Source organism: Ciona robusta, chromosome 9 (genome assembly GCF_009617815.1).
Source record: "Ciona robusta chromosome 9, ASM961781v2".
Taxonomy (NCBI): Eukaryota; Metazoa; Chordata; class Ascidiacea; order Phlebobranchia; family Cionidae; genus Ciona; species Ciona robusta.
In genome coordinates this window covers 7,713,746-7,733,152 of record NC_143243.1, presented here as the reverse complement: position 1 = coordinate 7,733,152, position 19,407 = coordinate 7,713,746, and the positions used below count along the sequence as shown (strand labels likewise).

The 19,407-nt window shown below is 39.0% G+C and overlaps 1 protein-coding gene across 2 annotated transcripts in view; it reads right to left on the bottom strand.

Moving 5' to 3' along the window:
- The window catches only part of LOC149731892 (disco-interacting protein 2 homolog C-like), a 32,827-nt gene that overhangs the window by 11,723 nt on the left and 1,697 nt on the right, over positions 1–19,407 (bottom strand). For both annotated transcript variants that reach the window (XM_089885421.1, XM_089885422.1), the window contains exons 2-15: positions 15,688–15,762; positions 7,576–7,743; positions 6,908–7,039; positions 6,432–6,586; positions 5,631–5,805; positions 5,192–5,368; positions 4,431–4,489; positions 3,390–3,434; positions 2,931–3,064; positions 2,519–2,598; positions 2,024–2,211; positions 1,466–1,589; positions 733–913; positions 69–165 (exon numbers count right to left, since the gene is read on the bottom strand). In XM_089885421.1, coding sequence (XP_089741547.1) covers positions 69–165; positions 733–913; positions 1,466–1,589; positions 2,024–2,211; positions 2,519–2,598; positions 2,931–3,064; positions 3,390–3,434; positions 4,431–4,489; positions 5,192–5,368; positions 5,631–5,805; positions 6,432–6,586; positions 6,908–7,039; positions 7,576–7,743; positions 15,688–15,762 — 1,790 coding nt within the window. The remainder of the gene's footprint in view (positions 1–68; positions 166–732; positions 914–1,465; positions 1,590–2,023; positions 2,212–2,518; positions 2,599–2,930; positions 3,065–3,389; positions 3,435–4,430; positions 4,490–5,191; positions 5,369–5,630; positions 5,806–6,431; positions 6,587–6,907; positions 7,040–7,575; positions 7,744–15,687; positions 15,763–19,407) is intronic.

The window sequence follows — 19,407 nt, the reverse complement described above, 5'->3', positions numbered from 1 at the left end:
AAAATAAACGCTGTAGTTTATTCAAAACACTATTTTAGTTTTAGTTGGTAATTTTAAATAAAACTCACAGCTAAGATGCCATGCACAAGTCCAAAGCCTCTTTTAAAGTCAAGTAGATTAACCATAATATCCGCTGCGTTGTAGCATAGTGCTCCTACCAGTGCTCTGTACGGTGGTAAGGGTTAATATAAGTTTTATACAGTAAGGTGGTAGGAGATGGGACATCTTTTCATTCTTTCTCGTCCCAATTTGGTAGTAAACAAAGAACATTCAAAAAATCATAAAACCGTATCCTCACGACTTCCATAGACCATTGCAAATTATTTAAAACACGATCCGGATATTTGGATAATATGTGCTACAAGTGTCCCGTCTTTTCCCAGACTACTATATATTTTGCTTATGAAGTAATGTGAATCATAAGATAAGATTAAAAACTCCTGTGTTTGTTTTTTTAAATTCAATTATGTGGTTGGAAGCAATGAACATACATATGTTGAAGCCCTGGTTATTATGAAGCAGATAACGTAAGATAAACAAGATTACCGTGGGAGAGACCACCATGGTAGGATGTAAGGAACAATTTCCAAAGCAGTTTTTACTTTTCAAGGTTATTTTAAAAAATTACAAATTTAACAAATTTTAGCAAAATCTAAAAATTTGTTTTTACATTTTAGGTTATGTATTTACAATTTTATCTGTTCAAATTTAGCACAATTTTGAATTTTTTACCTGCAGTGTCGGTGTATTGCAGCTCTCGTGTGTGCCACGCCTACAACACTCCCCTCTTTCCCTGTTTTGTATTCAATGTACGCAAGTTGGTTGGTAAGGTTGTGGCCGGAAGGCTCCCAATTCGATGGTGGTCGTTGAAGATGATTCGAGTCAGTTACGATCCATTGTAACTTGGGCCAACCTGTGAGGAGAAACGGTGAATACAGCGCTTGTATTGTGAATGTGAAATCATGTGTATGGGATTGTAATGCTGGTCTAAAACCACATTAACGCAACTCATGTGGTGACTAATGCTTTATATTCAGCTCAGCATGAGGGTTTAAAGGGGAATTAAACTCAGCTTGGTTGACAAAAGATAAACTCACAAAGGTTTTAATACAACAATATATTCAATATATTCAATATAAATTTACAAATATATATGTTTTTAGATTTTAGAAAACATATGTTTTATAACCTTAATTTACTCATCTAGATTTTATTGCTTTTTTGACACATTTAAAAAATCTTCACCTTAAAAATGTCAACTGAATATAATTTAGTTTGTCTAAATAACTTGGGCAAATTTAATATAAAACAACAGGCAGATGCCAAAAGGTAATTTGTAAAAAAATGTTTTCACCTTTTGATTGATTAACTTGGCAAAATTTTTGTTAATTTTTTTCTGTTTATATAAACTAAAACTTCAGAGGTAAACTACGGAATGGAATTTAGAAATAACAGAATTCTTAACCTTTTAATTGATTGACTTCTCCACGCTCGTTTTTCGGAAGTCTTTTTAAGCAATGATCCGAAGTAATTGCTGTGGCAACACCACAACTTCCAAGTAGAAACCCAAGCTGGGAACTTCCAGGATCCTAGGGAGTGAAGGGAAGTGTTTGTAAGAGCGGCAGATGTGAATGGATTATTTCAAGGTTTATGGCGTGGTTGGGATTACATGTATGTGTAATTAAAATAGAAAGTAATAGGCATGAGGTTTTTATTGTATATATTATTATTGCCTCCAAGTGTATTATAAAGGTTAAGATTAATTGCTGGAAGACCAACAGGCAGGCCCTTACAAGTTGTCTGAATTGCCAGTCATACAAGAGGTGTGTGAAGCAGAACATGGTGGGCAATTTATAACCAATGTCATTTCCCAGACAGGCGAGCATTAATATGTTGCATTAATTTATTATCCTTATACTCTAAGTTATAAATGTGGTAACTTGTAAGCGGGCAGGAGGTGAATGAAACAGAACACCCGTGTTATAACACCACCCGAGGATAAATAAGTTAACGCATAATTTACCTCTGAAGACATGGGTACTTCCACCACCACTGGAACCAAACCTGCCAGCATACATCCATAGAATGCACAGGTGAAAGGGACGGGTTCAGAATTTGGGAAAACTAAAGCCACACGCTGGCCCGGTAACAAGCCATTCTTCTTCCCTTGTAACGTGTAAGCTACACGACGCATACGGGACAACAGTTTACCTGTGCGGAAACATTGCAGCACTTATTGTATGATATTCAACGAAATAACAACGAAAAATCAAAATTTGGGGGTAATGGGCCAATCCTGTCCTAGACTCTAGGACCCATGGCATGCCACACTGCAGGACCACACCCACATAAAATACAATAGAACAGAACCAATATACATTTATAATGAGCCCGAGAGTGATATAATCATAAAAACAAATTGAAAATCCTAATGACAAATTCCGCATCAAGTCATATAATAAATTAACAAGTAAGCCTACAATCTTTGCACCATATCAACCACATAATTAAAACTCACCATAAGTCAGAGTGTAAGCTGTTTTCCCCGTCATATCCACTGAGGTGAGGCAAGGAGCTTTTGGATTGGCCGTCCCACACCTATGAATAAATGTAACGTATTTATCATCGTGTGGTCGGAAAATGACAGAAAATGACGGGGCAACGACAATCGTTATAACACGGGTGTTTTGTTTCATACACTTCACCAGTATGTAACTTTGTAGATGTTTTTTTTCTGTATGGCTGACAATTTAGACAACCCATTAGCGACCACTTGGTCAGAGCAATTGTAGTTAAGTGTCAACGGGCCTTGAACCGATAACCTATGAGTTAGGGGCAAGTGCGCTAACCACTGTGCTACGGCAATAGCCTATACATATCAAATATTACAAATTACAATGGCTACCAATGTCGCCTAAAGACAAACCTACCTATGTATTGCTGCTTCTATAGAGTGTGGGATGTTACTTTGAGATGGTAGTTGACCCCCCTCCCTTGGTGCAGTGACAGGTCCTTCTGGTTTCGGCGCGTTTTCATCGAGGCCAATATTCTCCAATAACTCCTCCTATATATTACATGAATAATTGAATACTGGGGAGATTTTATTGGCTACTACCCTTACACAGTATAGAAGTAAAGGTGTTTATATAGTAAGTTGATAATCTAAGTAGAAATAGATAATCTAGAATACAGAAGTACCAACACATAAGGAATAATATGCAACAACTGTGCAATTTAAAGTTAAAAACATTTTTGACTGGCTAGTTTTTTTAAAAACACACCATGACAAAAAATACATTTTTATAATAAAATTCACATAACATTTATTGTGTCAAACGAACAGTCGCTGCTTAAATAATATTCATCAGTTAATTTGTTGATTTACGAACCTGGTCGTCTTGAAAGTATTCAGCTAATGGCTTTTTCCTTGGACGCTGAAATTACGATTCAATGAATTATTTAAACTTTTCTTTAAAACTGATTACTCAGCATAGGGTGTATGGGAGCTTACTTTCAAACTTTAATATAAGACCATAAGGGTATTGCTATGTTTGTATAGCATAAGGATCTTATATATTCAAATTTCATATACTTATTTTTTATGAGGAGGTTTTTGCTTTAAATTTTATATATTTATACTATGGGTAATTAAGTATACAAGGGGTAATGTGAAAACATTTAATTGTTTAAAAACAAAATAAGTACAATTTTGCTATAAGAACAGGCTAACATTTTTGTAAAAATTAATAGTACAGACTTAGTAGCAGTAATGTTGTAAAACAAAACACATGAAAATATACAAAAGTAAAAACTAAATATTTAAAAACACACAGCCATATACAGATAGAGCATGAATTTGAATATGATAGTACTGGACTTCATATAAACTAAAGTAGTAGTACATAACATTTAGAATATCAGTATTAAATACTGGTATTTATAAAATAATCAGAAATACAGATACCTAGTAATTTGGAGACAAAAATGACGTTACCAATAGTTCAGTATTATATTAATAGTTTGACTCAATTTATATCAATAGTAATTAACTATACGCATGAAATAGCATCCTAAGCATACAGGCCTGTTTAAACATGTACCATTGTTCTATTTTTAACCCCTATGAAAGGTAGAAGGCTGGGCAGTGTGCTGGACAAATACAAGAAAATGTAATTTAAAAGAGGGATGGAAAACATGAAAAAACGAAAATTAATACATAAAATAATAGCATAACCTTTCTTTATCTCTTTGAAACTGATAGCAAGGATCACTGATAGCAAGGATCACGTTATTTAAAGAACGAACAGAAGGAAATCAACAGCAAAACAAGTTGTTAAAACACGCATTAAATATGTGGGGAAGAATGTCAGTTAAAAAGAGAGAATTGAACCCAAAACTAAACAACAGATAATAGAATTTAGAACACATACCTTTAAAGTTAGAAGTAATTGTTGTATCTTGGCTGACACCTTGGTCACAGAAAGGTTTTCTGTAAGAAACGATTCATGCTTAGTAAACAGGAAGCTCGTACAACGCAAACAAGCGGTTATCATGGACAAATAAAGAAATAGACACTACTGCCATTCATGGTGACACAGATACAAAAATAAGGAGACCTGATTAATAGCTTAGCTCATAGTAGTGGCAGAAACTGTGTTAAGAGGTTTCTAAAGTTGTTTAAGTGGGAAAATGTTGGTTTTGGATAATTTTAATAATCAATAAAATTTAATAAAATTAGAAATATTAACAAGATTTAAAAAATGTTCCTTTTTGTAAATTTTGTTGTTTGTTCAATATTTTTATCACCTTGGTTAAAAATAAATAAAAAATGATCTTTTTTCTGCGCGTTTTCTCGTGTTTGTAATAATAATAATAATAATATATATATAGTAGGGTGGGGGAAGATGGGACACCTTTAACACATAATATCCAAATATCCTGATCGTGTTTTAAACAATTAACAACGGTCTATGGGAGTCGTGAGGACATAGTTTCATATTTCTTTGAATGTTCTTTGCTTACTGCTAAATGGGACGAGAAAATAGAGTTAAAAAGTGTCCCATCTTCCCCCATCAACAAAAGAAAAAATATTGTTTGTTTTTTTGTTTGTTTATTATATCTAAATATAATAGAAAAAATATAGTCTTCATCACTACCTTTAGAGAATTTTTTGTTTGTTTATTATATTTACCTTCTTCCCCATCCATGCTTGTTAGGGATGGTCTGGAGGACATTGACCTCCATACGTTGTTGACATCCGAGGATTCCAGAGTCGTCATGGAGGATGGGGTCGTGTTGGAGGAGGAGGGAGGATTCATGGAGATGTTCGCAACATCTGGAGGAAGATTTTGGGACAGAGGTCGACTCCCTAAGGTTAAAACAATATTTTAAATATTTTTTGTTCCTTTTACATTCCAGTAATTTTGTAGAACTAACTAACTATTTTTTTGTTTAATTATATATATACTGTACTTTATATTTTTTACATTTTACACACACTTTTATACTCATTACTTATTCATGTTTTAGCATTTACTTATTTAAAGAGAAAAAAACAAATTAGTAAATTCAAAAAATTAAAATGATCAAAATTTATTATTTCATAAATAATACAAAAGTTTAAAATTTACCGGGAAGAATTTGTGGCATGATGTCAGCCAGCTTCTGTGCTAGCGGGGTGGGTTGGGGGTAACTCTTCAACTTGGAGGAACAGGATGATGAATCCTCCCGTCTCCGCTCACCTGATGACATGTCATCCGCTGAGGAGCGGGATTTCGAGTTCGAAGAGGAAGAACGAGAGATCACCTGGAAATAATGAAATGGATTTTTTTTATCAAATGGGGAAAACAATTTGTTTTATAAATATATTAAATAAACTAACTAAGATATAAGGCTTGAAAGTTTTCATTGATTTGTTGCATAAAGCATGAAATACCAAACTGGTGTTTTCACACTCAAATATAGACAAGGTTTGCCTGTATGACTTTAACTGAATGGAAACCAAGATGTTAACAAAATTACCCCAAGTTAAAACTGGTATCCTGGCTCTAATGTAAATGTAACAAATGTGTGCGTTACTTTTCAGGCAAAGAAAACTTTTAAGCTGAAAAATTCCAGCCCTATAACTGCATTACAGGGCTGTCCCTGAAGCATGGTTGTCACCCTGGCATTGATGGTATTAAAACACACATGGGAAATGCAATGGCAAGCTACTCAGCAATCTACATTAATTATTCAACAAGGACAAAATCAAGTAAGATCCAAATTTGCAAAAGTGGCTGGGAAGCAAAAGTGTGTTTTTTCTAAATCGGAAAAGGAGAAAAAAAAGATAAATTAAAATAAAAAAAATAAACGGAATTTTAATCTTCCACTTTCTATGCTGTCCTAAAGTTTGCTTATTCGCAAACCATCTACATTAATTCACCAATTACCTGCTTTTCATTTGTGAGTTGAGTTTGGATGTTCCCTCTCTGATGAGAAAGAGGGGAGGGAGCAGCACTTCCTCCTGATAAAGAAGAGGAATCATCCGTCCTCCTCTGCAATGATCCATCATCACCAGTGGAAGCATCCGTCTCCATGTCGTCATCTGGAAATCAATCAAGGATCAAAAAAACATCCAAAAAATTGAAATAACAAAGCTACATACATGGTAACTCATAAGTGGGCACAGGGTGTATGAAACAGTACACATGTGATATAACACAATGTGATGTACCCTCTTTGAATAAAACACAAGGTTTTGTTTAACATAAAAACAGTTATCTGTATAGTTTAATTCATTTTCAGAAAAAATAACTTTAAAAGTGGAGTATGTGTATCTAAACACATTTTTTAATGTTTGGGTTTGAAATAAAACACAAGTTTAAAATCTTGGTCAATACTTGGCCACACATGAGATGAAAGTTACCTGAACTATCTCCAACACTGTTGATTCCACCATGAACCATCAAAGATCTTCGCTTCACAGGTAGTGGTAGGACAGGTATCCTTTTTGTCTTATGTTTAGCAAGTGCGGCCTGCACAGCCTCAGTGTGCGCGTCTGTGATAAACAATACATTAATGGCATTCGAAGTATGTCCAAATAATTAATAAACGAAAGCTTAGCTGCTATGCTTAAGATTGGAAGTCCACTGATAATCTTACATGCAAGATCCTGCTTTATTGAACCATAATCCCTCACTGGTATGCTGCTCACTAACTTATTCTAGCTCAATTAAAACAGGGCCTGCGTTGATGTGACACTTTATAGACACATCTTAATGGGTTATGACAATGATTGAATCATAAAACAATTTAGAATGCTTGATGTGACATCACAAAAAATGAGTTTGATGAAACAAATATGACAGATATATCTTGAAATATGGGGGGGGGGGTAAAATTAGGGGTCATTACATATCACACCCTAATTAGACTGTATGGTAAAATTTCTATATAGACTTCTCAATGATAAGCACATAAAGTGACAGTTATTTGAAATTCAACACTGCAGTTACATAAAACTACTGCCTAAGCACCTTTCAATGATAACCCAAACATTGTGTTTTTAAGAGAAAATTAGCTCAAGTTGTTTACCTGATCTATAGCGGTCGTCCCTCCTTGAATGTCGATGCCGGCTCATCTGGACTTTAGTTTGTTTCTTGCTTTTGTTGGGAGGTATTCTCGTCTGTTCCTGTTGGTGTCTAGGTGGTTTTAAATTCCGGACTTGGCCTCTGTGTTTCTCCCCCACAGAACGTGTAGCAGCTGGTCGATAATCACAGTTAAAAATTAATTTCCATAAGTAAATCCAAAAACGCTAATAATCCTTTTCTCGAAAAAGTCCAAGGTGAGTAAAGGATGTGGTTAAAGTTATCTATGCTTGTCCACACATAGGTGACCAGAACTTGTAATCCAGTACTCTGAGTGCGTTTCATGTACTTCTTATCTTGTAAATCTGATTTACATTCGGCTGCCTTGTATGGCTGTAATAGACGAACTGAACATGCCTGTGAACGGCCTAACGCGCGCCCGGATAATGTTGAATACACGTTGAGCAAATTTACACAACCAAGGCTGAAAGCCGCGCGTTTATCTAGCTGGCAAGACGGTTACTGTTAAACCGAAGACTAAGATTAACAAAGCTTTGGCGCCTGAAACCTTCGTCGTTATAAGTTACAAGGGGAATCTGACCGCCACCATGCACTTACGAGCTGTGACGGCTCGGTAAGCAGCGGTTGCTGTCCAATTATCCGACCGCTAACTTCCCGTGGCTATTCGTTAAATCAACGGCGAAGAACCATAATTCTGTGATGGTCGGTTGGGTAACTGTCGTGGAAAGAACGAAGAACGAATTTCTGTTACTACTTTCGCTGTGTCAGCGCTTGGCGCGATCGGAGCTAATTGTTTTACGTGGTTGAATAGAGCGGGGCAGTCTTTTGTGACGAAACAATCACCCACAGGCGACAGAAAGCGCGACCGCTTACAAGTCAGCGATAATAAAGATAATTAGCACGTTTCACAAAACAGTTATCCCGACCGAAAAACGTGAAGTCCTGTCCAAATAACCTTGTCCCAAATACGTTCTTTTGTTTGAGTTAGATCTGTAACTAACTGCACAGAATTTCGCTCGAATACGAACAGCGAGACGATCTTTTTAATGATACGAGTGTCTGTAGCATTGATTTACATACAAAACGGTGATGGCGCAAAACTGTTAAACGGTTTTGCAAACTGTGTGGTTTTATTTAACGAGTACTAGCACGTGAGGGAATGCAGTAGTAAATTTGCGGCCGTCGCAACGTCGTTCGACACCTAGTTATTTCCTGGTTGATATCGCAATAGCTGTCAAGGCACCTGTTTGTGGCTTTGATGATCGATGCGCTGGTTGTACAAGCGCAGGGAAACGGGAATGAGCGGACGAGCTATTATTGCCCGGTGCTTTGCGTGCCTGCTCGCACTGTTTCTGTTTCCTGACCTTTTCACCGTTGTTTGTTAATCAATGGAATCATATAACAACCAAATCACCCCCCCTACATATATATATAGTAGGGTGGAGGAAGATGGGACGCATATAGCATATAATATCCAAATATTCTGATCGTGTTTTAAATACAAAAAAGTGTACTACCTTACCCCACCCTACTTTATATATATATTATATAGTGGGCCATGGCCAGTAAAAAAACTTTGCATTCTTTTAAGTGCAAACACTACAAGGGTTTCGTCCATAAAACAGCGGGTGTCACACACCACGTTTGGAATTATATAGCAAGCCATTCAGTTTCCATTCACGATTCGCAAAACCCGAGAAAACTATCGATTTCCGAAGGCACCATGCTCTTATTTGTTCTAAATCTCTACCGAGGCGAAGCTAATCCACTGAGTGAGGAATTCGTTAATAAATCAAGCTGACGCTGATGTTATACCACCTCGTCGGATTTCTTCAACCACGCATACCGACAATTTATCAACACTTCAAAACGCTGCCTGGGAACTAAGGATAAACCAACCCTATTCTTGCCTGCAGACCGGCTCGTATCTCAAGCTATACTCACTTTGCTAGGAGATAAATAACATGCATCGAGCAGCTCACAGTCAGCTGTTCAATACGTATCTTATCGCATACCTCTCTATGTATGAGGCAGCATAGGCATCGATTTCAACGGGCTCGTGCCTCGGTTTGGCGTTAAACATCGTCTACGTCCTGATATTGGGAAACTGTAGGATGTTGACGCTTATTACTCCGTGCCAGCGAACCAAAGGGCAGGAAACGGCGCTTGACAGTAAAATAATCGACTGACATTGTGCTTGATTGACAATTAGTTACGGATTCCATATTTCTTGGAAATTTATAGGAGAATGCGCTTTCATTCAAAAGGCATGGTATATAATCCTTTGTTTAGCGATACCATTCCCGTTTAAGCATGCATTAAGCACAGCCTGGGTATGCAACGACTTTGCGGTAGCACGATTCAATATAAAAGCAATCCCAAAGGTGCTGATGCCGGTATATTTGGACGGCGGGCAATCGGTTGGAAAACCAAGTCTGGCAGAGGCCCAGTTACCGCGCGTGCTCAACTATACCTGGCACCTGTGCCCAACAACAGTTGCACACGCCACAACTTCGTGCGGTGGCATTGCGCCACAAATCGTGACAAAGTTGAATCTGTTTGGTGCGATTAATCACTCCTGCTGACTTTGATGTTGTAATACACAACATGCCAACGCAAGCAACTTTCACCAAACAAGTCATTTGCTACCAATGCTACTTACATAACTAGGACCATCCTTTATTTCTCCTATTTTCAAATTCCATTTATTTTAATAAATAGTTTCAACTTGTGTTTAGTTTTATGAAACACATTTTCCATGCTTTTTTTTACAATCAATATCCATTGTAGCCCTGCCTATAACGACTGCCATGATATAGACAATATCTAGAAAACAACCGTGGCCTAAAGAAGCACATTAATTGAAGTCGTAGCATACGCTCATACCTAAACGATGTCTTATATTTATGTTGCTACCTGGTTGAAACTAAAGTGCTTTCCTTTCCGTGGTATTCACTATTGATCCGATGTTTACAGGATTAGACACACTACTTGAATAGGCAAGGTACCACGACCAACCTATTGATTCTGACGAAGCATGTATTCAATGGTGAATGAATGTATTGAATGCGCGTGAACAAACTTTCCATAGCTTGTTGGTACACAACAACGCTTGTGACGTGTTGCTGCGTTGCATTAATTCTATATTGCTGTGAGGTAAGATGGATAGTGTTAGCAGTAAGCACGTATATTCCATATTTTCTATTCGTGATTTAAACAATTAACAACGCTCTTTTACAGTCGCCATGGTACGGGTTTACAATTCTATGAATGTTCTTTGCTTACTACCAAATGGGACCAACAAATCGAATGAAAACATCTTACCCCACCCTACTATATCAAACTAGGAAGCACGCTCGCTAAGGCCGAGCCAAGCAGTCTGGGTATTTAATTAGAAAATCAAAGAAGCGATATCGGGATCGAAGTTATCGATGTTAGACTGACGAGACGAGAAGTCACAAGGCGATTAATGGGGAGGGTCGCACTGCGGATATCCAGGTCCCTACTCGAGCCTTGAGAGGCTAGTAAAACGAACCGACACGACCTTTTCACAGGACAAGAGCTATTTTGGTCATCCTGCAAACAAAACAGCAGCGGCGGCGCATTTTTTGATGGATTAAATCTACATGTTGCGACGCATGTTTGCTGATACTGTACAGGACGTTAAACTGATCATAAAAATCTACTCGAAAATAAATGCGTTTTGTTTTCCACCTGTTCAAACCTGGCTGCCTCTTTCTCAAAGAAACTTCTAGCACTGACTAGTGGTGTTTCCTGCCTTGGAAATGATACAGACTTTTATTTCTTATTCCCTTAATTGGGCGTCTGTTTACTTTGCGCTTATGCCAGCTCTCAATTACGGATCCAAAGCAGCGGGGCCTCCCTGGTATTATTAGGCGGCTGGATTATCCCACATTATAAAGATATCCATCACCGCGTTAATATCACCCCTCGCGCCGGGTTTTCCGACGGCTCCAGAGCCAAACTTGGCGAACCCCTATGTCAAACAAACAGCGCTCCGGTGGCGCAGCGGGAACGGCGTGAAAAATCGGCTTCGAACTGGTTTGGACCGGTCCGCGTCTGCCTACGCTGTCTCATTTTCGGTTAATCGCATCCAAATTCTTTTCAGCACTTATGAGGGTCGTTCTAAGGCGTGGATGGAGACGAGCAAACCAAAAAGCAATTAGGTCTTAGCCTGAAGTAAAGTAACGCTTAAATACTTATGGAAGAGAAGCTATATAAAGATACATACACCCCTTTAAAACCAATGTACATTCATATACATATATAGCACCTTGTGCGTGTTGGTATACAATATACAATATACAAGTATCGTACGTATTTATAATGCTATAAAAAACTACTGTAACGTAACCGTATTTTCTAATGCCTATGCGTGAAGTGTATGTTTGACACTAACAGTGTATAACTACTAACTTGTAAACGTAATGCGCGCTACGTAAATTAGTCATACTGTACAAGAATATAATCTGTACGTCAACCGTGCGCGTCACGAGTGCGTCGCAAGAAACCAGCTATTTCTGCACCATTGTGTAATAGGAAACGCTAATTTTAATGGGAGAAATCGCCCCTAACGATATGTGTACATAACGCCGTTAAAAATACATATTGATTCGGATCATCAGTTTTTGGCTGGCGTTGAATGACTCATACCGAAACTGCCGGCTTTGGTAATTTATCATAAAGAAATATAGGGTGGGCAACTGTGTTTTTAAGACTGGCTTATCATTGGCAATCTAATAGCTCGCGTGTTTAGGTTCGCATACCACAAATTTAGAAAACGTTGTTCTCGTTGCGGTTTTTGTTTTAACTTAAGCAGGTGGCTGGCATCGAACGGTTGTTGTAATAAGGCAGTAAAATTGGCCTTCTGGTAGAAGCCGGCACGCGCAAGGCATATGGTGTGGTTAACCATGTTATTAAAATGAAACAAAAATTGAAAATACCTTTTTGTAAGGTGATGTAAGGCTATTTGTAAGGTAGTGTATAGTGTACAGTAAGGTGGGGAAAGACGGGACACCTTTTACCTCTATTTTCTCGCCCCGTTTAGTAGTAAACAAAGAACATTCAAGAAATTATAAAACTAAATGCCCATGACTCCCATTGACCATTAGTTATTGTTTAAAACACGATCAGGATATTTAGATATTATGTGCTAAAGGTGTCCCATCTTCCCCCCACCCTACTATATTATTATTTTTGGGTATAACCTAATCTGTCACTTGTGTATTTTGTCCATGAACTGATACACACACATTAGAATAACTGTATAGCTGTCACTAAATTAACGTGAAAACCATCCGAGTTATTTCCGAATTGATAAATTGTTTTTTTGTGTTGACAACAAAACCAAAAAAAATGGTTTCTTCAGCGCATATTACGTCTAGACGATTAAATAACTACGGCGTCAGGTTACAGCTCGAAAATTAAATGTCGCCTGAAAAATGAGCCCGCCAAGCAGTGTAAACATTTCACCACATGCACACGACTAATGCTAGGAGAAGACGGGGATGCGCGGGGTGCTCGGGATGGAACGAAGCGTGGAAGAACTAAATGAGCGATGAGAGCAGATTCGCACAACCTAACAGCGTGGAATTTGACCAGGTCGATTTTACCTTGCCCTTCCGATACAGTTGCTTATAAAAAAAAATTGTGAAGATTTATTTTTTATAGACAGTGATTACTTGCAAATGAATGTACTGTAGGTGATTCAACATCGGGTGCAACTTTCCAAGTCTGCAAGCCAAAGGGGCGAACCTATGGGCAGTTATATTGTACGCTTTGCAGCTGTGATGGTGGACTGGCGTGCAAATGAGCAAACACGATTACCTCATTAAAGGGCGACTCAAGAAGAGGCTTTCTACACCGAAGTGCATTTGACCATGCAGTCAAACACAGTTAAGCGGGGACGAAGGACGCTAATGTATTAATTCAACGGCCGGCATATGCTGTTCAAGTATGCGCGGAATTCGGCAGTGAAGCGGTGTTTAAGTGAAAGCGTTGCGGGGCGTTACGAAGCCTATTGAACGCGGCACTCAAATTGGTTGTATAAAAACGATTTAGCGCACGTAATACATCGTTATACAATTGCGGGGCGTTACGAAGCCTATTGAACGCGGCACTCAAATTGGTTGTATAAAAACGATTTAGCGCACGTAATACATCTGGCATGAACTTAGACGTGGGTTATCGCTACATGAGTGGCACCTCGGTGATACCACCTTGCAAAATGATGGTCGGCACTACAAAGCGATCTTTGCGCCAAGTGTCTGTGATTTTATTAAGCACTTACAGGCCACTTTAAATAATCAATAAAGTGACAATTAAAGGCCCATTAAATATGTATTCCAGCCAATTGTACCGACATGTGTCGAATGCAATTAAATATAACGGCAATGAAGTCGCCCACGGCCCATTTGATAAATTCTTTTCTGCCAATATGGGAAAACGACTTAGCCATGGGGGTATTATTGTCTTAACGTCACAAACGGGTGATTGACAACTGCGACGAGGAAAAGCCAATGCTACAAGTAAACCTACATTTTTCGTTGTGTTACTGTTTTGTATACAAACTTAAACGATCTGTTTTGTCATATATACATATCAAAATGCTCTAACAGAAACAAGATACATCAAGTTTACAAAAGCTTGCAAGCAGACTTTTAAACCAACCGGCCATCTTTTAACAACGCTAGTGCACCGGGATGAATTATTTAACGAGAGGGCAAGGTCGATATTGGTTTGACAATTATACCTGAAGACAGAGAAAGAAATAGCAAACCAGTTGCCTCCCTATTGGGAATAATGGTAACTTTTGAAACATAACTGCCAAGTATGACATTTTCTTTTACTGACTTTGAAATCGAACCGTTACCCCACTATACATTGGAAGGTTCGATATAAAGCGACGAAATTAAAGGGGTACTGTCCCTACGCACTACCTTCTCGGGTTTGTGGTACAAAGGTATTGAAAATCGAAGCGTCGATATATAATGAGTTTTTTGTTAGATCGTGGGTGTCTTTCTTTATTATCGACAAAATACGAAGCGCAGGCAAGCCTGGACAAGTATGCTCATGGGAACGTCACGGTTCAATGGGCCGGGTTACGTCACCTTCACTGAGCGTCAAGCACGTGACGTTTACGTCATAATCTGTCTTTGTTACAGACTCGTTTGTGGTTTGAGATGTCTCTCAGGTCGCGTATTTTGACTTATTTGGAAACGGTTGAAGTCGTTCATGTACATTATGGCTTGCACGATAAACGTATAGTAGGATGGGGTAAAATGGGACATGTTTCATTCCTTTCTTCTTACTACTTTTGGTGCTTAGTAAACAGTTTTTATATAACTATAGTCCCGCGAATCTAAAATTCGGTAACTTTTTAAAACACGATTAGGAAATATGGGATTTTGGGTGCTAACAGTATCCATCTTACCCCACAATACCTGTATTTTTTGCGATGATTGACGCAGAGTTTAAAACCAGTCTCAAAGTTGGGGTATATAAGAAGTTAAGAACAGTTGTACTATTTACGTAAAGCTGATATTTGATTTCGTGGTAGTGGAGGTGCTTTGTGCGTACACCCGAATAACATGGCGCAAACTTTTATATTAGCATAGCGGTAGCACAAGTAACCCAAAGCTTATGCAGATGATACGAGCGATTCGATAACAATGTTTTCGAGCAAATGAAGCCAAAAAACATTTCCTGGAAAGTGAGACAAAGCACGCTGCGTCGGTTTACGCAGACCACGGTAGAGTGAAAACACATATAGTGGCAAAACAGTGCATGGTCATATACGGTAGTTCGGTTAGTACGTTTACGTCAGTGGTAATATTGACATTCATGCTTATTTCGGCAAATGATAGGCTTTAACATGAATAACACCTCCGTTTTCAAACACCGTTTTCAAACACATCAAACACACTGAGTAAGGTATTGCAGTGCAACGTCAAGCTTTGCGCGTTTTTAATACAGTGATATTGACATGTTTTCTTACAATACAAAAGACCTTGGGTTCGTGGGGGAAATGCATGTGTGCTATGTGGATCTGCTTTTAGGATATGGTTTGTGGACTCACCTTTCTGCAGTTCATGGAGATACGGTTCAAGTAATCTGTAGCGTTTCTTTTCGTATCCTTTCTGCGTTATGTCGCCTGCAAATAAACACAACTGCGTTTACTGAAGTGTCTTGCCAAAAAGGCTGCACTTGACAACAAACAATTATAAAGAGAAAGAGAGTTAAGCGTAAAAAGGAGACACGAAAGTTTGCCAATCCAAGGGTCCTTGGTGACTGTACAAGTATATAGGCCAAGGTTAAACCTGAAGTAAGTACTGCTTTAAGTAACATTGGCAAACCTCTATGAGAAAATGAGCGGTCGGGAGCAGTTTCAGAGCTCTGTTTTAAATCACTTGTGACGCGAATCGGAGGCAGGTTGGAGGTTATTTGTAAAGAAACCAGACCACTCAACTACCGAGGGTGCTGTTCTTCTAACGCGTTGAGGACACCCGCGACAGCAATAACACGTCCAATACATCAGCATCAAGTGGCGTTTCAGCACATAGAGAGGGAACGATTGCTCCAAACGACGCAAATAAAGACTGAGTACGTCATGCGCGCAGGAACATGTGCCAACCGATAATTTAGCAACGCGATATGAGGTCTCTTTGTAGCAGTTGCTGTGATACTGAGATCTAATACAGAAACCGAGATTTTTGGAAAAAGTAAAAGAAAGACACGCCAAAAAAGTTTAATATAAAACATCTCTTAAAATACATGCTTCCGTAACACGATGTTACTAGAGAATTGGCGCCAGATACAGGCGTTCTGTTGGTCACGAACCGTATAAACTAAGAACATAGCGGCAGTCGGCGGTCACGGGTGTACAAAGGGTACGCGGTTTCGAAGGGCCCACGGTTCGCGCCGCTGAATACATTTCTGGGTGTATACCTCACGGGTTTTGGAATGAAAGCGCGGTTAATACCAATAACACAATTTGAAGGATTAGTCTTGTTTTGTCAGAATCTGAAAGTCGTGATCGGTCGTAATGTATGTCCCACCAGACTAACGAACACCAGACACGACAACGGTTGTAAATCGGAAAACTGAATTAGTACACGATTTATATTATATAGCTTACAAATATATTCCGGGTACTAGACAGGTTTCCTATTGGAAACGACCGATGTTGTCCTATTGGACGAAATAAGGGCGGTATGGAGGATATATCTTGATAGGAAGAGGCGATAGACGTGTCGAAGCCGATGTTTCCCGAACAAACAATGACCGTCTAGTGACCAGGCTTGGCAGCAGTATAAGCTAACACAATAAACCGAAATAACGCTAAATAAACAACAGGATTGAACGCAGGTGAAATAATGTTCTTGTGTAAACGGTGGGGGCTTGGGATATAGTCTGGCACTTGAAGGTCTGAATCATTCGATGAACAAGCAGGGTGGGGTAATAATGTAGGAAAACTATACAAACAAAATCGTTTCCAGTGGAAAAAGGCTAACTGTTTAAAACTGACCTCTTCTAAAAGGCCAACAAGCAGGGTGGGGTAATAATGTAGGAAAACTATATAAACAAAATTCGTTTCCAGCGAAAAGTGGGTAACTTGGGTAAAGCCTGGCCGTTGCCTGCTTTGAAGTGTTACAGAACGGACGAAATCCGCTTTGGGTTGGGATTTTAAAAGAGTCGGAAAGCTAAACACACAAACCATTGACAAAGCTATGGCTAAATGGAGCCCACATAGCTCTAATCGGTCATCGGCACAACGCCAATGTTTGAATAGGAAGCGATCGTTTATGGCTGGCTTTTGGCGTGAAATGTTAACAGCGGTTAGTGATACGACACGTTGTGTATGGGCAGTGAATTAACGCGAGTCAATAGGGATTTCACGTTTTCGGTGAAAAAGAATAAGGTAAGACTCGGCAGATGGACAATGGGGTTGAAAACACAGAGCTGACCAGGAAATTTTCCCACGGGATGCGATGTACTTTCAATGGGTTTAAACAACCACGTCTCAGCGTTTATTCATTGCTTAAAATGGGCAACAAAAACGCGTTTTCGGATTATGGCGATTTACGTCAGCGCTTATTAATGCGACTAAAGACAGCATTTTGCCACGGCGGGTTCTAAGAATTTTAACTGGTGTGTAATTCATTATTGTAGCGGGTCGAGTGAACGCGGTTGTTGGAGGCGTAAATGTAGCAGAAGGCTGATTCATTTTACGATCGGACGAAACCACTAAACTAAGGAGAAGATTATGCGCCCAGCGTGTGAAGGGTACGCTTGCGTCAACCAAAATTTTCAAGAGGCCTTGGGAATTCCAGTATTGTATGTATAATAAACCAGGGCGGTGACGCTTGCGGGCAGATTAACGCAAAACAAAGGGATTAGTAAATATACTTAAACGACCCTCGGTGGCAGGTTATTATCGAGGGAAAGCGGAAACTGTTATTTTCCACGCTACAACAAGCCCCACCTTAACGAACCAGTCGGTCTGGAAGTTATTTGGTGTTGGTAAACAAAAGTCATTCGGTTGTATCCTAATTTGAACATGAAATACAACATATTGCAATCGCAACAATGTTGCAACAAGCGAATGTTGCAGCAACATTCGCTTTAACCAGCGACAGTCATTTATAGAGTTAAAGAGAGTACGGAAAACGCATAATTTTAATTTGAATCTACATTTAAATAAAACGTTTACTACTCTACACATCTCCTAGAGAGGTCGATAGAGACGTGGTAAAACACATGGCATTTTGGTCACTCTGTTTAAAACGACAAGTATATCGATTGTTAAGAGTGCATGTAGTTACCGCCGCTGTAACTAAGCAGAAAAATCAAATTGTCCAACGAGTGGCGCAATCTTTTGCGCAGACACACACAGTAAGGACTGCCTGTGCTATTAAAGTGAATTGGTTATCGATCGAAGAGTTTACAGCATCGTAAAATCGCTGGAGACAAATTGAAGGAGCATAATAATTACGTTTCTATACGATGCCCCATGCCTGATTTTAAAATAAACATTTTGAAAAATTGTTTTATAGCAAGTTTAACGTCCAATTGTGGATATTGTTTGACAGGTTTGTTAAAATTACTTGAACAATTTCAAGACTGCTAGCGAGTCAGCCAATATGTGGTGGGCGACTCATTCGGTTTGATTTAGAGATCCGGCTCTTATGCGTAATGTGGAGGTGATTTACGTGTTGTGGTCGTTATTTGTATTGTGGGGTTATGACTTACGCTACATGAAGATACCACGATTTAAAGGGTTTTGAGAAATAAGTTTGCGAAACGAAAACTTGGTGCGAATTCATTCTGTAGAGTTAATATAATGCGATTTCCAGCGGGTTTAATGAAAGAACTGGCGTAATATCAACAGGGCGTCGACTTCAATTTAACACACGCGATTCAGCTTTGGATGCCGCGCATATATTAAAACGCAGCCAGCAGGCAAACCACGGCCGCCATCTCATTCCCAGAGGGCGGTGATACTCTGAACTTACGCCAGATAAGCCTGAACAAAAGGCGTACGTTACAAGCTGAACTACGTCCGATATCAGCAACGGTTTGAAGCAATTGAAAGACCACAGCTGCACTCTGGCCCTGGTCGCGTGAATACCGTGTATGCCATGCTTTACATGTGTTATGGGAGGCCAAAGCTACAAGGAGGAAACTGCCTAAGGAAAGCTGGGGTTATCGAAAAACAAAAAGAAGCACGTCTCGCTTACAGTGTAATTTGATACGAAAACAACACGGATTTCCGAAGTAGGCCTGGCACTTGTTAACT